At 33.9% G+C, this 24,939-nt stretch overlaps 3 protein-coding genes and 1 non-coding gene across 4 annotated transcripts; 3 read left to right on the top strand and 1 right to left on the bottom strand.

Moving 5' to 3' along the window:
* The first annotated feature begins 295 nt into the window (after positions 1-295).
* On the top strand, positions 296-5,458 carry LOC107860018 (CDK5RAP1-like protein). The gene is made up of 3 exons (XM_016705213.2): positions 296-798; positions 3,370-4,427; positions 4,791-5,458. The coding sequence occupies exons 1-3, from the start codon at positions 530-532 to the stop codon at positions 5,297-5,299; spliced, it is 1,836 nt and encodes a 611-aa protein (XP_016560699.1). The 5' UTR covers positions 296-529; the 3' UTR covers positions 5,300-5,458.
* Positions 5,459-9,115: 3,657 nt separating this feature from the next.
* Positions 9,116-17,952, top strand: LOC107860019 (3-epi-6-deoxocathasterone 23-monooxygenase CYP90C1). The gene is made up of 9 exons (XM_016705214.2): positions 9,116-9,783; positions 12,371-12,698; positions 13,502-13,651; positions 13,779-14,045; positions 16,373-16,462; positions 16,738-16,816; positions 17,012-17,118; positions 17,247-17,374; positions 17,632-17,952. Exons 1-9 carry the CDS (start codon positions 9,545-9,547, stop codon positions 17,747-17,749), a joined length of 1,506 nt encoding a protein of 501 aa, XP_016560700.2. The 5' UTR covers positions 9,116-9,544; the 3' UTR covers positions 17,750-17,952.
* Positions 17,953-18,748: 796 nt separating this feature from the next.
* TRNAK-CUU lies at positions 18,749-18,821 on the top strand. The gene has a single exon. It is a non-coding gene; the product is annotated as a tRNA-Lys (tRNA).
* A 63-nt stretch (positions 18,822-18,884) lies between these two features.
* Positions 18,885-22,257, bottom strand: LOC107860020 (ribosomal RNA small subunit methyltransferase, mitochondrial). The gene is made up of 2 exons (XM_016705215.2): positions 21,473-22,257; positions 18,885-20,901 (listed from the first exon to the last, which is right to left on the bottom strand). Exons 1-2 carry the CDS (start codon positions 21,887-21,889, stop codon positions 20,140-20,142), a joined length of 1,179 nt encoding a protein of 392 aa, XP_016560701.2. The 5' UTR covers positions 21,890-22,257; the 3' UTR covers positions 18,885-20,139.
* Between the last annotated feature and the right edge of the window lie 2,682 nt (positions 22,258-24,939).

Below are 24,939 nucleotides of genomic sequence, written 5' to 3'. Positions count from 1 at the left end.
CTAAATCTTTTTCCCCATTGGTTTCCTCTAGTAAGATTTTAATGAGGCGCATTATCTATTTATCTGGACATTTAAGAGGGAGTGTTATACATGGATTTACAGTGAATGTCTATCAAAGATCTAATAAGATCTACCAAAATCTAGTTGATATCTATCAGGATTTGAACTGTCTGTTTTTAGTCAGAAACTATGAATATTTTTCCCTATAAATAGAAAAGTTTTATTCATTGTATTCATCAATCATGCAGAAATTATGAATATTTTTCTCTATAAATAGAAAAGTTTTATTCATTGTATTCAGAATATTTTTTCCTATAAATCTCTATTATTCTTTCTATTCATTCTTGTTCTTACTTTTATATTTCATAACAAAAACAAAATAAAGAAACAAGAAAAGAATACTACCAAACATTTTGATCTAAAATTCAGTAATCTTTTTTTGAAATGATTAGAATACAAAAAAAAAAAATTGAGAACCCAAAATCGTAGCCCTATCTATCCCCCCACACACTTGAAACACAAACCAAAAATGGCGTCTTCGCTATCCACCATGAAATTCCCTAAAGGATATTCCTTCAGATTCCTCTCTTCGAAGCTTGTAGAACTTCAACCAACCTCTCGCCGCCGCCGCAATTGTATCGCCCTTCGAAGGAGCTATACATTCTCTATTAATATATCTAGGAATTTCTCGCAGTGTCACTCTCGTAATTCCTTACCCAACAAGGACCAAATTCCAAGCCTCCGCGATTTCATACCTAAAGCTACACAAACTGTTCCTGCTTCCGATGTTCAACCAGAGTTAGTTTCCTCTATTTCCTCTTCTGAAACAATAAACTGATTTAACCATAAATCGAACTGGAAAAAATGCCATCGGGTTAACGGTTTTTGAATGGTTTTGTAAGTTAATGCTGCATTGCAAGTTTTTATTTTTGGATTGCAGACATATTAAGATCACGTCTGAGTGGAAAGTCAATTACATTTAATAAGCATGGTTTCTTTAACATTTCATATAATCAGGAATGGTCCATTGCTGCTACTAAGTTGTTAGAATCTAGTGGTATTGGATGTGAATTTTGTTGTTGCCAAATAGCCAACCCTGTAAACTTTGGAGCTCCAGCTTGCTCAATTTTTAAGCGGTGTTGAGTTCTCCAACTTATTTAATCTTTTCCACTGAAATACAAATTGTGAAAGAACATTCATGAACCAGAGGTGTTTGAAAGAACATTCATGAACCAGAGGTGTTTGACATTAGCCTTGGGGACGGGCAATCCACTTGGTGAATGTCACAATACCTTTTAACTTTCTTTTCCAGCTTTGCTAAATATAAGATATCAAGTTTCCAATATCAGTCAGGTATAGAAGGTGTTTATATGTGTTATTTACACATTTTCTCAAAGCGATATCTTTTATTCTTTTTCGCGATAGACTAGCACCTCCTTGCTGCTTGATTCCTCTTTTTCTTACCCCTCGTAAACTAGGATTCATGTGGACATAACTCATCTCAGACTATTTGTGCAAGAAGTATTTAAAAATTTATGTCAAAGATAATAATGTTAGACTAGGAATTGGAGGCAATTGAGGGGAAGTCTAAGTAACGCCACTTGGTGGGTGTAAAGGTAATGTCTGCTAGCTGGTTCATCTCGGGATCCTGCAGCAAGTAAAGTTTTTGATTCTGTGTTTGTAAGAAAGCAGATCAATCACGGCCACCAACTTGGGCTAAAGGGCTTTCATGGTAGGTCCTGTTGAATCTCATGTCGGAAAAGAAGGGACAGATAATGAAAAGAAATTTGACTGATTTACGATCTTCCAGTAAAATGTTGATGGTTTACTTCCCATCGTCTGATCTAGTTGAAAGATTGGTAAAATGGATATCCTTTGTCCATTCAGCTCAATTTTGGAAGGATTTAAAAGGCAATTACATCTCCCCTTTTCACTTAACCAAACTTAACAATACACGGAGCTACATGTCAGTACTTCACCCCCAGCTTCCATAAGTTGTCCTAGCACAGAGGTAGCAGGTGTTTTGATGTTTTCAGAGTATTTGCCTGAGGTTGCCTTTGAGACGTTAGGCTCAACCTTATTTGGGTGGAAACCTGAAGTCAAATCGTCTGCTATCCCTGCTTGTAGGGGGGAAAGTCCATCTCAAAACTATCATATGTCCTTAATATGAACCTTTTCTGTCCTTGTTACAGTGATGCTCCCTTATCCATTGGCTGTGTTAAGGAGAACCAACAGTGGCACCACTGTTGTCGAGGACCTCACAAGTACTTGTGAGGTTCTTAACTGACATAATAGTATGTCACATTTTGGTCAATAATTGTCAATGTGCATTTGACATTTCTGGTAGTCAGCAAATATGTATGATTTATCGCCTTCATCCATGCTAAAGGGCCTCACTATGACCTGCTAGCTTATCGCATAATGATGCTTCTGATCCTGTTGAAGTCATGGATTCTTCTTTATCATCTTGCTATTAATCACTGTCTAGATTATCATCCTAATGTGCATTTTCCATCCAAGTCCTCAGTTATTAGTGCAAGTTGAAACTAAGTAATATAGAAATAGTGATGAGCTGGAATCTGTGTCTATGAATTGAAAAGGAAAAAAAGAGGGGCATGCAAACATCAGGAAATGAACCCTTTCACAAGTTTATTAATGCCTTCTTCAAGAAAGAACACATACCTATCACTTTTGGAAGGTTTGGAACCCTTACTCAACATAGGGTCCAAAAACCCGACATATCCTTTTTTTAGAGCATATAAGGGTTTCCGAGGAATACAAATAACCTCTGGTTTTTTTCAGATTTGGCGAGCATCTGGAATAACTAGTGAATTAGTTTATACGAAGAAATTGAGGTCACCACTCACCAGTGCCAGCAAGTTGTTTATAAATATAGAATAAAGGTGTTGTCTCAGTAGTGCTGTTATCTGGTTGGCCACTTACCTTTGATATATCAAGCTCCAAATAAACTTTTAGGATCTATTTGAGGAAATAGTTGCGTGGAAATCCAGTTATTCAAACTGAAAGAAATCAGCAAAGTTTTCAAGAGTTTATACAAAACTATCTAAGCCTAGATTATTATGTTGAACTGTAGGAAAACTTGAAACATTCTGTTTTACTTGCAATGTTTTGCCTCAGAAGTTCCAAAATATGTTGCTCTGTTTTGTTCTCAGTGAGATACTTCAGTACCTTCGTTGGTAAGAGAGCTAGTAAAGTGTGATCTATCAGCAATTTTATTTGATAATCTTTATGTTTCCGATTTACTTGTTTCAGTTAAAAATTTATAGCTTCATCTTCATTGATATTGCTAAATAAGCAACCGCAGTTTTATCAGGAAAAAGCTGATATTTGGGTGTTCTTTCGTTGTAGGCCTATGACGATATCTGATGTTATGCCTAGAGGTCGCATCTATCATGAAACGTACGGATGCCAAATGAATATCAATGATATGGAGATTGTTTTATCTATCATGAAAAATGCTGGATACACTGAAAGTGTGGATGTCCCAGAGAGTGCTGAGATAATATTTATTAATACTTGTGCTATTAGGGACAATGCAGAACATAAGGTTTGGCAGAGGCTCAATTATTTTTGGTTTCTTAAGAGGCACTGGAAGAGCAATGTTGCGATTGGAAGGTCACAATCTGCACATCCTCCCAAAGTAGTTGTGCTGGGCTGTATGGCCGAGAGGTTGAAGGACAAAATATTGGATTCAGATAAGATGGTTGACGTGGTTTGTGGACCTGATGCTTATCGAGATTTGCCCCGCCTGTTGGAAGAAGTGGACTATGGTCAAAAAGGTATCAATACTCTACTTTCACTTGAAGAAACTTATGCGGATATTAATCCAGTCCGCATCTCCAAAAATTCTATATCTGCGTTTGTATCTGTGATGAGGGGTTGCAACAATATGTGCTCATTCTGCATCGTTCCCTTCACTAGAGGGAGAGAACGGTCTCGGCCAGTGGAATCTATTGTGAAAGAGGTCGCTGAACTTTGGAAAGAGGGTGTCAAAGAGGTTACGCTTCTTGGCCAAAATGTAAATAGCTATAATGATACATCTGGAGTTGAAAATACGGTCGAGCCAGCAGTCAGTTGGGAACTTAGTGATGGATTCTCCAGCATGTGCAAAGTTAAACATGTGGGTCTAAGATTTGCTGATCTCCTAGATAGACTTGCAATAGAATTTCCTGAAATGCGGTTCAGATACACTTCCCCACATCCTAAAGATTTTCCAGATGATTTGCTGTACGTAATGCGAGACAGGTACAATATCTGCAAAAGCATTCATCTGCCAGCACAGTCAGGCAGCAGTGCAGTGCTTGAAAGAATGCGCCGTGGATACACTCGCGAAGCTTACTTAGATCTTGTGAAGAAGATAAGAGATATAATACCTGATATGGGCATAAGCAGTGACTTCATATGTGGTAAGATCGTAGTCCATTGTGTTTGCTTAACTACTGGGACCTCACTTGAGGCTGACCATGCATGCTACAGTATTCTATAATCAGACATGGTCTGTTAATTTAGGTTTTTGGGAAATATTTTAATTTTTTTCTAGTATTTTGACTATACTTGTTTTACTTTATTACTTTTCAAGAATGCTAGTCTTTTCTAAGGGACTTTCATTTCCTGATTTCCCTCAATGAAAAATTGATCTTAGGAGCTCTTGAATTATTCTAATGTAATGAGAGGACAAACTTTTCGTAGTTAACTGGCAGATGGCATTACATGAGAGCTGTGCGATATCACTTGTTTGGCCCTTAAATCTCTTGAAACGTTTCTTTCAGGTTTCTGTGGAGAAACGGAAGAGGATCACAAAGACACACTAACCCTCGTAAAGGCTGTTGGTTATGACATGGCATACATGTTTGCTTACAGCATGAGAGAGAAAACACATGCCCATAGAAACTATGTTGATGACGTTCCTGAAGATGTCAAGCAGAGGAGGCTCACAGAACTAATTGAGACTTTTCGGGGGAGTACAGGTCAGTTCTATGACGCAAAAATTGGCACTGTCCAACTCGTGTTAGTTGAAGGGCCCAATAAGAGAGCTCCAGACACGGAGTTAATTGGCAAGAGCGACAGAGGCCATAGGGTATCATTTGCTAACCTGCCTATCCTAGATAAGGTTGATAACAATGGGAAACGAAATCCAAAGATTGGTGATTATGTCGAAGTACACGTAACGAAATCCTCAAGGGCATCACTGTTTGGAGAAGCACTGGCTATAACTAAATTAAGCTCATTTTACAACACTTTGCATGAAGAAACTGTTGCCTTTGCCAGCAGAACTTAAGCTATTATTAAAGCTTCTGTACTACAGTTTGCTTTTCCATCTTGCCTTTCTTTTGAAATCACAGAATATTGTTAATAGTTGTAGCATTCTTGGTAGCTTAAAGATTTTTTGCTCCCACAAGAGTTTTATAACTGGACGCAGAGATCAGTCATTTTTTTAGCTGGTTATCTCCAGAATAGCTACGGTAACCTTTGCTCACTGTATTCACATTAACAGTCCCTTACAGATAAAACTACATGTTCATCAAAGTGAACTATGATATCTTCACGTGTTATTGTAACTCACAGGTATTAATCAGAGGCACAAAAAAACTGTCCATAAATGTTGAGGAAAATAGTAGTAAAATCTAGCTCACTCGACACCAGATGGAGCAATGAGGACTTACATGTAGAAGCTACTAAAGGGTTGTTTGGTTGGAAATAAGTTATTCCGGGATTAGCTATTCCAGAATTAGTTATCCCACCCTCAAGATGGAAAAAAAAATAACACGACAAGTCGACAATCCCACGATAACTAATCCCGGTATGAGTTATCTCACACATGTTATCTGGGATTAGTTATCCTTTATCCCTTTACCAAACCAAACGAGCCTAAATGTTAGCAGTTGGTAATGATCAATAATGTTAAGGTTAGGTTTGCATCTTGCTGTCACCACTATCTATCTACTCTTCTGTGGGGATTTGTAGGCCCAGTATTTTTTTTTTTAAAAAAAAAACTTCAGCATACACCATGGATTGGGGTTAACCTTCCTCCCTAATACATGCATATTGTATGTACCATAAAGAAAACATTATGTCTCTAGGGTGTGCCTTACTTAATCTCAGCCCGAATCCAAACTAATTAAGCTCGAAAGTAGATATCGGACACTGAGCGGAAAGAAAAGAAAACAGAAAGATTGTTAAGAACCGTTCATTGTTCATCCTAATGGATTGTAGTGCCAAGTGTGTGTTTAGAAGCCCATAGGCCTCTTTGAATTTTGTGTGCAGGGGAAAAACTATGAGTCCCTTATTGCATTATCCAATGCAAAAATAAAAACAAAATGGAAGTTCAGCTACTAGTATAAGATACTAAAAAGAGAGGCAATGATGATACCTCAAAAAAGAATTTGAGGGAATATGAAGTATAATGATCAAAGTACTTATGTTTGGTGTGATGAATTCTTCAACCTTTTGTAATAAAGTATCAAAAGTTAGTAATACAATAATTATTAAATTACGAAAAAGATTAGTAGTATATTAGTAATACAATAATTATTAAATTACGAAAAAGATTAGTAGTATATAGTATACATTTCCATTATATAAAAATGTGATTTCGGATGGAGGATCGACATGACCGCTTGTCGTCAATTTTTGTTTTAAAGGGATTTTATCATTTCACTCGACCTATGCTTTCTCCGTTCATCTTTACTTGTCCATACATCACTTAGCACATCCCATAAAAATAACAAACAAATAATTAAGTTTATTATGTCATCCATGTTAATTACTATAAGTCTATCTAAATGTTGAGAAATGAATATAGTATTCAATAACAAGAGTAAAAATAAACACCAAAATAATAGATCATCTGTTGAATTTTTAAACTGAACAAGTAAAATTGCACAACTATTTTTAATATAATATAGAAAAATTAATTGAGATCATCATTGTCCGGTCCCCAAGTCCCAAGTTGAAGTTGTACATGCTACTATACTAGCTCAGTGCTCACTGCCTCACCATCAACAAGTGTGGTCCGTGGTAAGAATAATGCAATTGTTTTTCTTTCTTTTCTCAATAATTGCAATATCTGAATCAGCTTTCACGCGCTTTGACTAATTTCACGAAATATTATCATCTTCCAGCAACAACATATATTAAGTAACTCTATTCATCAAAGTGGACAAGGCTAAGATAGAATGCAATTGTTGTATGGTTAGTATGAAGTTTCAAACCCAAACTTTTTGGAATGATAACTTTTTGTTTTTAATAAGTAGTACTTTTTCTTTTAATTAATAATACGTAATTCAAATCAAAATTATTCAAGTTAGCTTGATTTAAATATCAGGTACTTATAATAATATCATAAAAAAAATTAGCTCATAAGTCATACAAACTTGATGCATTTTTCCTAATCTCTCTCAAATACTCGATTGTGGAGTATTGGAAGAACAAAAGACATGTCTCATAAATCATAATGCAGACATGTGATGCCATTTAACCAAATTCTGCTTTTTCGTAATTTAAGGTAATAATGGTTGAACTCATTGGATCCACATATTCCTGGATTTTAGCAAGTCGAATAATTAGGTAGACTATATAAGAATGTCATTGAATAGGACTTATTATATTCAAATTATTTTTATTTGCGTTTTGATTTGATGTTTTAAAATAATTTTATCTTTAACTATGTGTATTTATATAGTTATATGAATTGAAAATCCACCAAATAAAATATTAAATAATATCATGATTAATACATATACTATTATTTTTTTAATATATTCTACCAAATGAGTGTTTTAAGGGTGAGCGAAATTCCCTTTCCCTTTAAAGCAAACTGCATCACCACCAAATGATGTGGTGCAGTGGATGAGGTTATTCCTCCCTTAAATTGAGGTCTCGGATTTGAGCCGTGCGTATAAAAAAATCCTTGGTAGGAAGAGCTATCCTCGAATGGGCCCTATCCGGCGCGAATAAAGCCCTCTAATACGGATATTAGACACCGGATGAAAAAAAAAAGCAAACTAAATGCGGGATCACCTTTTTTATATGTCAAAACCTTCATAATTAAGGTAAGTTGGTGGAGAAGTAATAATTAGGCGCAGTATCATATGCTATAATCATGTACTACTAAAGTAATTAACAATACAAAATTAGTGAAATAACAATTGAATAACATGTGAAAATATTGAGAAACTTACATATGGACAGAAAATCATAGCTAAGTTTTCTTTCTTTTTTTCTTACGATGATTAGTTGTACATAGTCCGGTTGCAGTATTATAATAATTTGACATTTTTGTAATTAAAAACAGTAACCCACAAATATTGAGGCAACAACTTGTCCAAAACTAGTAGATAATCAATTATAATCTGATTTTTTTTCATAAGTTTTGACTTTTGATAAGGTCATAGTTTGACTTGATTTAGATATTAAGATTAAATATTTAATTAGGAAAAGAATTTATGAGCCTGTAAAATTCAAAGAGTACTTAATATCAATCTGAATCTACAGATCAATATATTAACATCTTATTAGCAAGGGAAATAAATATAATATCAAACAAGAGTGAATGAATTTCATCGTTTATTTCTTTTCCTAATGCACCTCATCCAATTTTGTAATGTACGTGATGGAGTATCTCTTATCTGTATAAATATTAGGTTAAAAAATTACTTACTAATTTTTTATTTCTCTAAAATCTAAATTTAAAATCTAATGATTTTTCTCATTTTCGTGACCAATTGAAGAAAAAAAATGAAATTTCATAAGATTAATGTTGAGCATTTAACTAAATAAAATTAACTTTTTTAATAATTTAATATTTTAGATGAAATAATTATATACCTCATATATACTGCTAGAATAAAAGTTCAGCAAAATCTATTACTCCATTAAATAAATTCACATCGCGTTGAAAGTATAATTAATAAATAGTTATTAAGAAAAGAAGTTCACACACTTCAAATGCTAGAGAAAAAGAAATGGATAAAGATGCATAAAATTTAGTAATTTAGTTGTCGTTGGTATATATGTATGGAAAAAGACAGGGGATGAAGACAAAACAAATTAAATTAATATAATGTAATATAATAGCTCCTTGCCTCCTTCTAATTATTCTGATTAATTCTTTCGTCTCAATTTATTTCATAATATAGTTTAATTGAGTATAAAATTTTAAAAATGTGAAATGATTTTAAAAATTTATGATCAAATAAATTATAGATTATTTGTGTGGATTATGATTATAAATCAGGTTCATTAAAATAAAATTAAAAATTAAAAATAAATAATAAATATAAAAATTGATATTCTTTTTATAACTGTTAAAAAAATATAGTACTCCTATACATTAAGGCTGACAAAATATTATTTATAGTAATTACTTCAACACACAGCATATGAGTTTCATATCTCTTTTACCCCAAACGAAGATCCTCTGTTTGTATATCTCTTTGTCTTTCTCCAACACAAACTTTACAGTAGCTAATTTTGGGAACCTCTGTATGTGAAAAGCACAAAGGTTTTCTATTTTGTTGTGAGAATGGAAGAGAAAGTGAAAGGGGAGTTAGAAAGTTGGATTTGGATATGTATAGGAACAGGGGTAGTAACAGCTGTGTGGTTCATATATAAGATGAGAAAAATTGAGAAGGAAGAGAAAGAAAGGGAGATTGGAATACCAAGAGGGAATTCAGGTTGGCCATTTATAGGAGAAACATTGGATTTCATTGCTTCTGGATACACTGCTCGTCCTGTTACTTTCATGGAGAAACGCAAGTCTCTGTAAGCATATACATATATGTTCTTCTTTCTTCTTCTTGTTGAATTAACAGCAATTCTTACTTTTTTTTGAAAAAAAAAATAAAAACAAAAATATATCAGTTATAGAGTCTGGTAAAATCTTATTCATCTTCTTTCTTAAAAAAAACAGGGGATTTGTTGGTTTTTTTTTTTTTTTTTTTTTTTTCTAATGTATTTGAAATGGATTATTTGAATCTTTGTTCGATAAAAAGAATCTTACCTAAAGATAGGGTGATAGTTTTAAATTCTTAAAATCTTCAAAAAAATTAATGCATGATTTATTATTTTTTATTTTATCACAATTATTAAATATTATTTATCATGTTTTTTAAGACATTAAATTTATTATATTTTAAAAAAAATTCACAACTTCTTTTTAAGACATTAAATATGTTATATTTTAAAAATAATAAATAAAAAAACCCTATTAATTATTATAATATATTTTTAATATATATATCGAGTTAGTAATGAACAACTATTATGCTACCGAGTAGGGGTGGGCATGGTATGGTATGGTAAGGTATTTGAAATTTCGATACGGTGATTTTGGTATTCGATTTTTAAAAACATTATACCATTACCATACCCTATTAATTTGATATGGTTCGTATTTTGACGTTTGATTTCGGTATTTTATGGTATGATAATCGATAACCATAATTTGTTTTACTTTAACAATATATATTCGTATACTAGAGTATTATTACTTCGACTTTACAAAAATATGTCTTAAGTGTATCATAAAATTGTATTACACATGTAGAAATATTGAAAAAGAAGTACAAACAATTTATTTTACTAGTCAATTACACCAAAAAGACATTTCAATCAAGATAGAGCAGCGAAAGTTTCAAAGTCTAAATATTTTTATACTAATACTAAGTATTGTTATTTTTTTTTGTATATATATATATATAAAAGTTACTTATGTAACTATATATTTCTTTATGGTATTCGGTATGTCATTTATAAATACCAAATATCATATCATATATCAAAAAAATTTAAAATGTATACCATATATGACATCAAATATCATAATACCGAAAATCATAATATTACAAATTTCGATTCAATATATACCATATCATGGTCACCCTACTGTCGAGGGAGTATATTGTTTAAAGGAATTTTCTTCTCTTAAATAAAAGCGTCATGGCATGGTCATGCACGTGGGGCCGTGGGTCTCAATCTGTTGACTCAGTACACATTTTGTTTAGGGTTCAATTTGTTTATCAAGGTTTAATTTGACAAAAACTTGAAAAAGTATGAAAAAAAATTGAAAATGTAATAAAAAAATAAAATATATAAAATATATTTAAATTTTATAGTTTTAAATATATCATATGACAAATTTAAATTCAAAAATAAAAGAAGGGAGCACTAATAGTATAATTAGCTTTCTTTTTCATTTTTCTAATTTGAAAAGACAAAAGAGAATTGGAAATGTAATGGAGTACTCTATACTGTGTCCTAAGTACCAGCTGTTGACTGAAAGGAGAATAGTAATTAAATGTGTAATATTCTCATAGGATGATGATATCGCTTTAATTTTTTCTCTTTTACATAATTTCTTGAATCTCTATAATTTTTTTGTTTCTCCAATATTTACTACTCCCATATTGACAACACCAGCTAATAATAATATATAAACTTCCAAAATTAGTGGGCCCTCACTTATAATTCATGTCCGCTGTGGTTTCTATCCTTACCTTCATGTTGTGTTCCATAGACATATACAGAAAATGTTTTCTCGAAACTTCATAAACCGTGACGATTATGCCTTTATTTTGAGTTATTTATTATTTACGCAATCAAATTACTTCTAAAATAATACTAATTTAATTCTTATATGCGATCTGCATTGTCATGTTAGACTTCTGCTTAACTAGTTGTAGGCATAACATAAACATGCCTTATAACCTCGGCTATCTATGCCCTCCAATTCTAAATTTGCATATAGAAGGCGAATTGCTAAGTAGTAAGCGAACAAGATAACTTATAAAGCAGCCAAGGAAGATCAATTGGATTTTGCAGGAAGAAACATGTAGTCATCCTTTTATTGCAGAATCATTATGATGATACCGCTGTTTTAACCAATGGTACCAACTACCAACTACAATGTCATGCATGTGGCGTGGCTTGGCCGCCAAAATCATGGAAAAAGATTTGGCAATCAATTAAGTAGGCATTGCTCAACCTGCTAAAAGCTGCCACATCACTCTTTTGCAGTTATCTGTACCTCTCTTCCACCCTAGCTAGGAACTGAATTGCAGAGCCTAATCGAGCTTCCTCATTAAAACTCACTGAACCCTTTTTCCCTACTTAATTTGCAAATAGGGCGGAGTCAAGTAGGACTAAGGGCGTTCGACAAAAAAAAATTATACTATGAGTTATTAAAATTAGTTTTGTGTATATATAGTACATATTCAACCCTTTTAATTAATTTCTTTGCATATTTACTTTTCATAGTTTGAATCTCCTTTTGTGAAAATTTACCCTCTAATACCACTGTTTGCACATATGCGAAACAGACTAAATAATGACTTTCTTTTTCTCCTTTAAGGTACGGGAAAGTGTTCAAAAGTAATATACTAGGAAAAGGAATAATAGTATCAACTGATGCAGAGGTGAACAAGGCGATTCTACAGAACAACGGGGATGTATTTATACCATGTTATCCTAAATCAATAACAGAATTATTTGGGAAGAATTCCATATTGCAAATGAATGGTCCAGTACATAGGAGAGTGCATGGACTAATTGGGAGCTTCTTAAAGTCACCACAACTCAAGGCACGTATTACACGAGACATCGAAGCCTCCGTGAGCCATTTCCTGTCAACATGGCTTGAAAAACAACACTCTGTGTACGTACAAGATGAAGCCAAAAAGGTCTGTTTCTCTCACACTCTCTATCATCATCCAAATTCTTGCTGCACATGCATGCATTTATATTATGTCTGCTCGTACCCCACTACCACCACTTGTTGCATGTATCATTTGAGCCCACTCCCCTAAATTTCATACAGATGCGGAGCTAAAATTTCAACTAAGAAGGTTCATTAATTAAAGAAAAACTAGTATAAGGGGTTTCAACACCTACTATATATATACATAAAAACTAATTTTAATTATGTATAAATAGTCTATTTTTTCATTGAAGACGATTCAGATGAACCCCTAGGCAAAAGCTAGCTCCGTCCCTGACGTCACATCCTATATATGTATGGGCAACTTATAAAGCAAGAATTTAGGACGAACTTTTATAGGTTCAACTGAACTCATCATTTTCAGTTTGAACTATTTTTATATATAAAAGAAATTAAAATGCATATGTATAATAGGATGATGCTGGTTCTAAATTCATGGACTCTGATCTAGGTTTTGTAGACAATTTCCTATTATTCACTAAATTGCTGGGGCTGGTACGACCTATAGTACTTGTTCTAATTTGACATTAGTAATAATGAAATTTGACAAGTATTCCTGTATGTCGTTGTTGCCTTTTGAAATCAAAATTTGAATTCTATAGTATTTCTATCATATTCTTAATCAATCTTTTACATGTGATAATAATACTCCAGCTACATAATGTTCTACATTAACTTTATAGATCATCGACATGTACAAAATATTGTCCAACATCTATATAAGAGGTCATTTTTTGTGATATTTCCCTTTGTTGGCCATTGAAGATTGCATTTGAGGTACTGGTCAAGCTGATACTAAGCGTGGGCCCTGGAGAAGAACTGAACTTGCTCAAGAAAGAATTTGAAGAATTCACCAAAGGCTTGATTTGTTTGCCCATTAAACTTCCCGGAACCACTCTCTACAAATCTTTAAAGGTAACTAGCTGGTACTAATTTCTTTCTGAATTTAACTTATATACACTGACACCACATCGTATAAAATGCAATTATATTATTTGTATGCATGAGTGAGTTGTAACATTGTTTTTAAGGGTTTGTTTAGGCCAAAGAAAGGTTATCAAGAATGGTAGGGAAGATGGTAGAGGAGAGAAAATTGAGGATGGAGAAAAAGGAAGAAAAGGGGTTACCAAATGATGCAATTGACGTGCTGTTAGGAAATGCTGATGGGGCAAAGCAACCTCTGCCGTCTGATTTCATCAGTGGCAACTTGATAGAGATGATGATCCCTGGAGAAGAGACGGTACCAACGGCGATCACCTTAGCTGTGAAATTTCTTAGTGACAACCCTGTCGTTCTAGCTCGATTGCTGGTATGATGTCGCTATCCTTTTGAAAAAGTTACTTGTCAAATTAAAACAACATACAACTACAAATAGCTAGTTACTATATCTAATTTTATTTAACAACCAAAAAGTATATTACTAACTTATACTCTTAATAAAAGTAGTTTTTTAATAGTATCTTTTTCATTATGTGAAATTCTGTTTCATGGTAAAAAAGATTGTATGAAAATGAGAAGGAAGTTATTTAGTAAAGGTGACTCTTTTGGAATATAAAAGATGGACGGATAGGCTTGCTTGGGATAAAATATCAACGGTTGGGAGCAATGTTGCATGCCCCCACGTGTGGGTGGTGGGGGGAATTGAATGTCACAGTCACATGATGGGGAAACATTTTCAGCTTTTATTTAATTTTATCTTTTTGACCTTTTATCAAGTCATTTTCAAAATTTGGGACGCACAAAACTTTTTAAAAATAATATGTACTAAATAAACACTCCTGATTCTCTTTCTAAAAATATTTATTTCAATTTAGTTATTCTTTTGATGAAATTAAGAAAATTTTATTATATTCTTTCAATATTATCCTTAACATTAAATAATTAAACAAAGTATATTTACTCAAAATTTATATTTTCAAAATATAATAATAAGGCTAATTTGATAAAATAAATCCCTTAATAAATACTCTCTCCGTTTCATAATAAATGAATTGTTAGAGTATTTTTGGTGTTTCAAAATAAGTAAATCGTTGAATTTTTTTTTCAAATTTATCCTTGAAGATTTGACAATCAAGAGGCCCATCAACTGAAAAAGAATGACATAAATATGATTCTGTACTTTGAAAAGGGGATAAAAATGGAAAATTATATTAAATTTATATCTTTGATTTTTTTTCTTAATCTATATATCAAAATTCAATAATTTATTTATTATAAAATGGAGAAAGTATTTTTTTAATGGATATGTCAAGTGTAAAGGAGTCAACTAATATGAAACGGAGTAAATAGAAAAGAAGTATGGAAGACTATATGTTTTAGCCGTACGATATTTGATTTAACGGCTGTCAGTTGTGGACCAATTTTATTTACAACCCCGTGCTCTTCTTGTTTAAACTTGTGCCCACACACTTTAGTTTTCTTTATACTACTCCATTTAAAAAAAAAAAATAACCTAAATAAAATTCATTAGAGTGTTTGAAATCCCTGAATCCTGACTCTATACGAAGCAGTAGGCTTGAGATAGAGTCTGTATCTCGTACTACTTGTCTGGAATAGGAAAGAGTGTGATCTCAGTTTCCTAGCAAGTTAAAGGGAGACCACGAGGGTCTTCCCTATGGTTCACTACAGTCTATTACGTAATAATTAATAGGTCTAATAATTCTTCTTATCCGGTAAGCAAAAGCAAGCAAGGGAGTCTCTCTGGCTTCGTCCCTTCATCTTGCCACAACACAAGCTGTGGTATAATTTGTCTACACCTCACTCGAAGACTTTTGAATAAATTAAAGTTGTATCAAATGTATCAAAATGTCCTTTAATCTTGTGGTTTTAAACATGCCATGTGGAAAATTGAAACTAAAGTATTGCCAAAAAAGAAAAAGAGTCATTCTATTTTAAACATACTAAAAAGGAAAGTAAGTCATTTTTTTTTAAATGGAGGGAGTATATTATTTTGAAAAAACTATTACTCTCTCCGTTTTAAAAATAAATAAATAATCTATTTTGATTTAGCATGAATTTTAAGAAAATAAAAAAGATTTTTAAATCTTATAATTTTGTTATAGTTAAAGTTGTCTTAAGTGTGTCAAAATGCTTTTTAAGCTTGTTATATTAAATATTTTTTTAAAATACGGACTACAAAATAGATTATTTTTTTAAACTGAGGGAGTACAATATAAAGTGTTACTCCTTAGTTATGATCCATTTCAACAATATTGAGATTGGAATGAAATTCTAGTTAGATGTCGACCAATTTTCTAGGGATTATTCTAAATTATTGGAGAAGACAAAGGTTGAGACATAGCTCTATATCAATGAACTTACTAGTGAAGACTATATGATCCAAAGCTCAAATCCTTTGTACTGTCTATTAAGCATATTGGCTCAATGTCAATGATGTGAAGGATAGTTCAAGGTTAAAATTAGAAAAGGCATACGGTTAATACATTAACAACGCTTCAATCTCAAATAAGTTGGGATTATCGATATGAATCCTCTCAGATCCAAAAAAAGAAAAGGACGTTTTAATGATGTGCAAACATAAATAGTCTACTACTTCTTGTTTCCCAAGGAGGCTTCTTAGTCTTATTTCCTTTTCTTTGTCACAAATTTGTTGTTTTCCTGGAATAATATATGCAGGAGGAGAATTTGGAATTGAAGCAGCACAAGATAAGTGGCTCTGCGGATTATAGTTGGACAGATTATATGTCATTGCCCTTCACTCAGAATGTTAGTTTCCATTTTTATGCTATAAAATAAATTGTCATGCTTTTTCAGTTTAGTGTTGCACTATTTACATATGTAGGTTCAAGTCCTATTAAATGTACTCACAGTGTCACCCTACCCCCAAAAAAGGTCTCAAAAGAAAAAGAAAAAATTTACTTTTAATCCTGTTTAATTTTATTTTTTTCAAAAAAAAAAAAAAAACGGTTATTGATCAAGTTCTTGAAATTCACTAGGAAAAGAAGATTAATAATTTAAGACCAGTTGTTATGGAATGGCAGGTTATCAGTGAAACGTTGAGATTGGCAAATATCATTAATGCAGTTTGGAGAAAAGCTCTCAAAGATGTCAAAATCAAAGGTTTGTTTTCTTTTCATTATGATCCAACATATCCCCCTACTGTGTTTAGGCCTCTTAACTATTGTACCTGCTTGGTTATGTGTTACAAAAAACAGTTTAATTTATTGTAATAAAGTAAAAGTCGAGTGACCATCCATAAATCTAACTCGAGATTGTAGTGCTTAATGAGTATATATTTGAGGTTGTGAATTGCAGGGCATTTGATACCAAAAGGATGGTGCGTTTTGGCATCCTTCACCTCAGTTCACATGGATGAAGAAAATTATGAAAATCCTTACAATTTTGATCCCTCCAGATGGGAGGTCAGCTTTTCTTTTTTCAATTTTTAACACACTTAATTATGTGAAAAATCTCATGCAGTGTACAATGTACATCATATGTGACATGAATGGTAATTAGCTAGAATTCTAACTAATATTTGGCTTGGCAGAAAGCTGGAGTTGCTGTTACCAGCAACACGTTTACACCATTTGGTGGTGGGCAGAGGCTATGTCCTGGTTTAGAACTTTCAAGGCTTGAGATCTCCATTTTCCTTCACCATCTCGTCACCACCTACAGGTAAAAAACCGGTCTATATTATATTGAACCATGAACCCGAAACAAGAAAAAAAGAAATATATTACTATTAGCTCGGGATTGAGACATAGTTGTTGCAATATGAAAAAAAAAAAAAAGAAGGAAAAAAGTGGGAATAAGTACTCTGATTTGTTATATTTTAACCAAGTAGCTATGGACCAAAGATAGTGGTGTTTGAAAATAATACAAGAGAACAATGGCTAATGTGAGCAATCACTTTCTGCTGTGTTAATGAACAGATGGGTGGCAAAGAAGGATGAGATTGTCTACTTCCCAACAGTGAAGATGAAGAACAAGCTGCCTATCAACATCATGCCCATTGAGCAAAATCCACTAATTCAAATCAAACAAACCTAACTTGCCCAATAAACTTGGTTCTATATTATGCTGCTTATCAACAATTAATTTATGTTACCCACATCCTTTATTATCTCAAGAGAAAATATACCTCTATGTTAAAGGTAGCAAACCTAGTACAAGGTTTTATGTTTTGTTACTTTCAATCATTTTGATAAGATTGAACAGTCAAGAGGGTCTACTTGGATTATTATTTGGTTCAAGTTTCATAGTCTTCCAGATTGATGGAAGTTAAATTTTCTTTGGGTAGGGTCGATCCACGGGTGGATGGTTGTCCATTGCATTATTATTATTATTATAGTCCTAGTGTTTTAGGAAATATATGGTAGTGGAAAAAATCATCCAAAATCTTGATCCTTGTCATCAATTTTTGGAAGATTTCTATGTCCTTTGTATTTCTACGTAAAAACAATATGTGATGGCCGTAAACTAGATATATGTAGAATGAAGACGAATGGTGGTCCTCTGCCACACGTGTGTTCACTTGCCTAACAAATAATTTGTTTGGTAAATCAAGACAAATGGTACAAAATTTCTGCAAGATTTTGTCATAATTTTGAGTTGACGATTCCCATTTTTCAATTTGAATTTAGATCATAGCTGGCCATGGCATGATTTGTGTGCCCATGATAATATATCCAATGTACCACTTACATTAAGAAAAAATTGTTCTCTCATCTTTTTTGCTCCTTTAATGTGTTGAATCAACAATCTTTGTATTGTAGATGGAGAGCGTTTACCATCTGAGAAAATCCCTCTTATTCTTGTTCCTCTAGTGTGAGACATGTTGTACAAAGTACCTTGGAAGTGTTTGTGGCAAACATTCATGTCTGCTGACATCAAAATGGGAAGAAGTATTGAGAAACTGGTTTAAAATTAACTAGAAGCTGCCTTAGCCATGATCCTGAACTTTAACAAACAGTGCCCAAATCCTGAATCAGATTATACAGTATTTCAGAAGTCAAAACTTTGTAGGATTAGTTACTTTATAAGTCATCAGCCCGTCTAGCTCAGTTGGTAGAGCGCAAGGCTCTTAACCTTGTGGTCGTGGGTTCGAGCCCCACGGTGGGCGTCCTTTTTTTTTTTCCCATCAAAAAAAGTGTTCTCGTCTGCAGTTAGATTATCTGCTCTATATCTCGAATTTCATCTTTTTCAACTCACCATTTACTTCAAGTATTCAAATAGCACTGCGTAAAAGGCACAAGGGGGAACCCTTTAGCTTCCTTGATTCTTATAGAAGTTGGAGTGGCTATAGTTTTGTACGGGTAGCAAAGGTGTTTTGTCAGTGACTTAACTTCAAAAGGAACAAAAAAAAAAGAAATTGGAAGCCCAATACATTTGAATGATAACATGTAGAAACCAGTTTGTTGAAGAAAGGGAAGTGATATTTCTTGAATAGCCCACTAGTTTGTATGCTATGGTATCTTTAAGCTGAAGGCAAAGCCCAAGAGATTTACCTCTCTGCCAATTGACAAAATAGTGGCTAGCAAAAGAAGTTGAAAAAATTCTTACAACTTTAGCACTATCCCTTTTCTTTTGAACAAATCCACGCAAGAAACTGATTTTTATCTCTGTGGCTACTTCACTTATCGTAGGAAACAGTTGACATCACAAGAGATTGATATTCTGCTATCACTTCAGGGAGTTAAAATGCAAGGGTTATTTTACTTTTCTTTTGACAAATAATACAGCCACAACCCAATATTCCAGCATGAGTAGGATAACGGACACATGAAGGTAGAGAGAGACTTGGGGTTTTCAAGCTGGTTATTTTTATGCGAAGCTTGTTGCTGGCCCTTCCCTTTCTGGTGACTGTCGGTTAAGCTGCAAACTACTGAATGGTAAAATCTCATGACAGGCTCAGGGTGAAGTGTACCAAACACCAGCCAGAGCTCCAGTTTTCCACTGGTAGAGGTGGCCAACAAGGTGCTAGCAAACAACTGGATACTCTCAGGCCTGACAGGAGGGTTTTGGAAATGAGTTCAACAAACCATCTCACGACTCCGAAACTCATTTCCCCAATGGGAAACTCAATATGGATTCCATTGGAGCCCATCCATCTGCTTAATAGAACTAATGGTAAATAGATTAACCAACGCCATCTCATCCCATTTGACATTCCACCAATCGAATTTAATCCAAGGAAACATAAAGTTTGTGCCAAGAATCCAGTGAGCATGATATGACTAAGAGGTGCAGACCAATCAATCACCTTCAAAGTATGAACTGTTCTGAGGGTGAAATGATACATCTTCTGCAAAATTCTTGCCAAAAGATTGATCACCTGCTGCTATGGCTAGATCAATGAAGTTGATTGAATTGCCATTTATGAAAATGAGGCAAGAAACCACACAGCATGTATGTTACAAAAGCATAGTTGCATTAAGGCTTCATAATGGATCAAATGCAGAGGCAAGTTCTGCTTCACTTTCATCCATTGGTTTTACTTGACCATGAAAATGTATCCTAGCTTGATTGAATAAAGAAAGCAAGTCCAGAAGCTCCTCATGAGAGAGCTTTGAAGGCCTCTTATCTTCAAATCCACCAGATCTTAAAATGTCATTGATTATCTCTTTAAACAAGTTCAGGTCCTTTCCCACAGTGGAAGAGAAATTGCCATTGCCTTCATTCCTCGCCCCATCTTCATCTTCGGCATCATTAACATGATAATCACTGTAAATTGTGTTATTCTCTTCATCTCCTTTGGTTTCTTGCAGTTTCATTAACTCCATCAACATTCCTTTCTGCTTAAAGATGGCACCCAATGTTTTATTTTTCTTGGTGAAGCAAGTTCTTGTAAATGCACACCATTCGTCAAAGTCCACCTCCGGAATTTCAGTTTTAGGATGTATCTTCACAACAGAAGAATCAACCTTTGGACATGGCAAAAAGTCCTTCTTGCTCACATTCATGACAAACTCTACGTCGGCCACCAGCTTCACGTTCACTGCTAATCTATTAAACTCTGAATCCCCTGGATTTGCCAATAGCCTCCTTGCAAATTCTTTCTGCAACAGCAGTGTCCCACTCCTGTATGAGTTCTTCCCATAAACCAATTTAGCAACCAGAGGTGAGGAAATTCCATAAGGGATATTGGCAACCATAAGATCAAACTGGGGAAACTCAGTTTTTAAAGCATCTTGGCATATAACCTGCAAAACCCAAACGATAACTACTCAATTGAAATAAGCATGAAGTCCTACAGAGGTCAAACTCAACTGCACTAAGGAATCCTTTGGTTCAATGACAAGTAATACAAGGATTATAATATAAGGGTTGCCATACATTGCGTAATATAAGATGCAGCAATCGCCATATCAAAATCAAGAATTTACTTAACCCTTCTACTACTAATACACCTAGTCTTGTTCCACATTCTATGTGGTATAAAATCTGAGGCAGGATCAGGATTTGAAGTTAATGGATTCGGGATTCTACTCTTTTAACTTGCTGGATTCTAAATTAATAATTTGAACACGTTCAATGGATTTCTTAAGACGAATATAGGATTTCAGCAAAACCTTAACCTGTACTCTAGCTCCGCCACACTATAAAATGATACCTGGATTCCGGTCCGGTATATTATGTAGTATTAGTTTATCCCTAATTTTTACAGCTCGCAACACATAAAAATCATAATGCAGAAGAATTTTATACTAAGATTATTTGTTTCAACGAGTCATAAGGCATTTCGTCGAACAACGCGCAAGCACATAAACTCACAGTTAAACGGCCTTGAAGTCCTCGTTCAGCGACGCGCTTGTGAAGAATCTCTACCATACGTTTGTCAATTTCAATGGCTATAACTTTTTCGGCAACTTCTAGAAGCTTCAGGGTGAGATTACCAGTGCCGGGTCCAATTTCTAGAACGGTATCAGTAGGAAGTATGTTGGATTTTTGGACAATGGTATTAAGGACTCGAGGATTCATTAGAAGATGCTGACCTCTACTCTTAAGCAAATAAATTTGTGCTTCTTCATTTTCAGTTTTTCTACGGAGTTTGTTATGATACTGTTCATCTTCATCTTTGACGTTGTTGAACCGGCGAGTCGACATCGTACGACAATTTTGTCGGAGAAAATGATGGCTCATGATTCGGTTTGTAATTTTGTTGGAGAGAAATTTGTTACGATGAAGCATTGTGAAAAGCCTTTTGGTTATGGATTACACGGTTCGGCGGGAATTATATATATGGGGCATTCATCAGCTTCAAGTTCATCGCCCCGGTCAGTTTATACATCTCAGATGGACGGCCCAAAGGTATGAACTGCTTTTATGGGCCAGTGGTTTGGCCCATTTGCTTCGGATAGGAAGGCCCTTATTAGTATCAGTTAGCAAAATAGTGTATTTGAGTGCATACAATATCCAATTCTAACTGAAACAGCGTGAATACAATGTATGATTTTAATATGCAAGCGTATAAGTTTACCAAACAAAAGATGGATGGATGTCTGTATGTGTGACCAACTAGATCCAAATTCCAATGTATTTGTGTTTTTAAACCATATGTGCAAGCTAATTGTATGAGGGGTCAACTGTAAGTGAAGGATACGTAAAGTGTATGTATTGTCTACTTGTTTCTAGTTACGAGAACACTTTAAATCCTGCTAAACAAGGCATGGAATTCCAGTAATTATTTTCCAAGACCTGTCAAAAGATCCAAGAATTGAGTGCATACCAGAGCAAATGGTATTTAGAAGCTCACAAATTGAAACCTTCCAATTATGACTATACAAACAAGGTCACATCATTATGTCATACGTTTGCATACATTAAAAAACAAACCTTAATCACTATTTCTTTTTCTGAGCTCAACTAGCAATAATGTTCTTCATGATCTCTGTCTCTGAGTAATATCCTATGTAGAGTATTTTGCAACAAAACTAAAAGAATTTGTAGATGTCGAGCCTTTTCCATACAAATCATAACATATGTTTGGAAGAAAGATACTAAGATAAGGCGTGACCCTTCAAAAAAATTGCCGAACCGAATAATTTGGAATCTTTTTATAAAAAGCTGGTCGAATTCATTGTTTACTTTTCTTTTCCTCCTCAGACCTCCTACGTAGTTCGCAACATCTATCACTAATTAGCACTGAATCCCATCCCTCTACGCAAGCACTTTTTATTTTATTTTTTTTGATCGAGGAGGATTCTTCACCTGTGATGGACTGATGGGACTTCGTAATTCCAAACATTGTAATTATAAACGGCAGATTAATGTTATAGAAAGTGATGATGTATAAGATACAAAGTTCAAAGGAACATTGAGATCTGATAAACAAGTGGGATGTTTCAACTAATTTACTAATAAAGCTAAGTCAGCTTGATGTCGTGGGATATGTATTCTCTATCTAGTCCTTAAGAGCAATTTAATATTTTTCGATTGTTGTACTAATAAATACTCAAATCATGTTGTACCATCACAATTTTGCAAAGCTACTTAGGACATATATTTGAAAAAATTACCTCTTAGATGTAATTACACAATTTATATGTATTTGTTTGATCAAATATACAATTGAATGTTTTTCTTGCCACTCCTTAGGATCTCCCACATTTTTGTTTCATTATTCCCGCTAACGAGTTTATCTGCAGTTCGCAATCATGCTTTATTCCCTTTTCAAGTTGGAAAAAAAGAAGTAAGACTTGTGTGAAACTTTAGTTTCGTTACCGGCCAGAGCTCCTAGCCCTTTTGATTCTGTTTTATCTCAGTTAAACTCCACACATCTATCAATTCATGCTCGATTCTCGAACCCACAATCTTAAGATTGAAAGTATGGGTGTTAAAAATTTGAGCAACGTCTTGTTGAAATTGAATGTAATGGAAGGAAACAATTGCATGCACTTTTCAATTATTGTAGCCGTTTGGCCATGAGTATTTTTTCACTCTTTTCCGAAAAATTATTTCACCACTTTAGTGAAAAAAGTGAAAGTCACATTGTTTAGCCATGAAATTTTCAAATACAAGTTGGAATTATACTTTGGAAAAGTGAAAATAAGAAAAACTTGTTTTCACCTTTTTCACTTCTATTTCTCTCACAAAATTTCAAAAGCAACTTTAATTAATATTCATGGCCAAACACAATTCCAACTCCAATTTTAATTCCAACTCTATTTTCAACTCCGGAAAATTATGTTTTCATGGCCAAACGGGGTCGTGAAAATAAAAGTTGCTGACATGATCAGTTCTGGGCGAGAAAATGTGACTATACATAGCACACAAGGTCCAAAATTGCAAGAACGAAAAACTTAGAACTATGTATGTGGCAATGTCCCTATCATCAAAAAAGGACAAAGTTGAACATACTCAAATGATATATTTCTCGACAACAAGTTCTTCAATTGTAAGGTAAGTAATACTTTATTGACAAAATATTTGCTCCGTATCATAATCAGACCATCTTTGGTATCAAGAGAGCCACGTTAAAAAATGGAAATAACTTGGACATATCCTACTGGAATATATTATTGAGTACTCTATATTTTATAAATGAATAATAAGACTGCCTAATGGAAATTAATTTCTTAAAGAAGAAGCAAAGAGGACGAAGCATGGAAGGACCAATCACTTTTGCATTGTGATCTTTTAAAATAAAATATGCCCCCCATAACTCTCTCGTACTGAAGAAGGTCCCCATACTTGATACATCTTGTATCCATGCTGGTCCCATTCTTTACTATTCCTCATTAAGCTCTAAACCTTACATTGCCAAATTGATGCCCTAGTTAGTTTCAACTGTCTTTACAGTGTAGGGTCCATTTGCTTGGTAATTATTTCACTTGCCGTGTTTAATTCTTATAGACATTCTCTTTTTAAATTCTACAAAACAAATTATTCGAGCATCATAGAAACAAAGATGAACGGCTAACCGGTTCACCAATGACCGCACTAGAAATTTTTTTACAAGGAAATATTTTCAAAAATGAAAGAATGTCACACTTCGAAGAGGAGTCTTGGAATAACTGATAAAGTTATTGTCATGTGATAATCAGGATTGGAAACAGCCCCAGCCCCTTATAGAAATGTAAGGAGAGGCGGCGTACAATAGATCCTTATGGTCGGACCCTTCCCCGGACCTTGTGCATAGGGGAGTTTAGTGCACCGAACTGCCTTTTATAGAACGTCACACTTACTATGTCAAATGCGACTTAAAGCAATTTCTAAGCCACTTTTAGTACCGCTACATT

Source organism: Capsicum annuum, chromosome 2 (genome assembly GCF_002878395.1).
Source record: "Capsicum annuum cultivar UCD-10X-F1 chromosome 2, UCD10Xv1.1, whole genome shotgun sequence".
NCBI classification, from domain to species: Eukaryota; Viridiplantae; Streptophyta; class Magnoliopsida; order Solanales; family Solanaceae; genus Capsicum; species Capsicum annuum.
Note: the sequence above shows the minus strand (reverse complement) of the source record. Positions and strands in the feature narration are given on the sequence as shown.

Coding starts and splice junctions, on each gene's coding strand:
- LOC107860018 (XM_016705213.2), top strand. CDS start 530: ATGGCGTCTTCGCTATCCACCATGAAATTCCCTAAAGGATATTCCTTC. Junction 799..3,369: donor GCTTCCGATGTTCAACCAGA/GTTAGTTTCCTC, acceptor CTTTCGTTGTAG/GCCTATGACGATATCTGATG. Junction 4,428..4,790: donor AAGCAGTGACTTCATATGTG/GTAAGATCGTAG, acceptor CGTTTCTTTCAG/GTTTCTGTGGAGAAACGGAA.
- LOC107860019 (XM_016705214.2), top strand. CDS start 9,545: ATGGAAGAGAAAGTGAAAGGGGAGTTAGAAAGTTGGATTTGGATATGT. Junction 14,046..16,372: donor TCGTTCTAGCTCGATTGCTG/GTATGATGTCGC, acceptor TAATATATGCAG/GAGGAGAATTTGGAATTGAA. Junction 17,375..17,631: donor CATCTCGTCACCACCTACAG/GTAAAAAACCGG, acceptor GTTAATGAACAG/ATGGGTGGCAAAGAAGGATG.
- LOC107860020 (XM_016705215.2), bottom strand. CDS start 21,889: ATGCTTCATCGTAACAAATTTCTCTCCAACAAAATTACAAACCGAATC. Junction 20,902..21,472: donor GACTTCAAGGCCGTTTAACT/GTGAGTTTATGT, acceptor TGGGTTTTGCAG/GTTATATGCCAAGATGCTTT.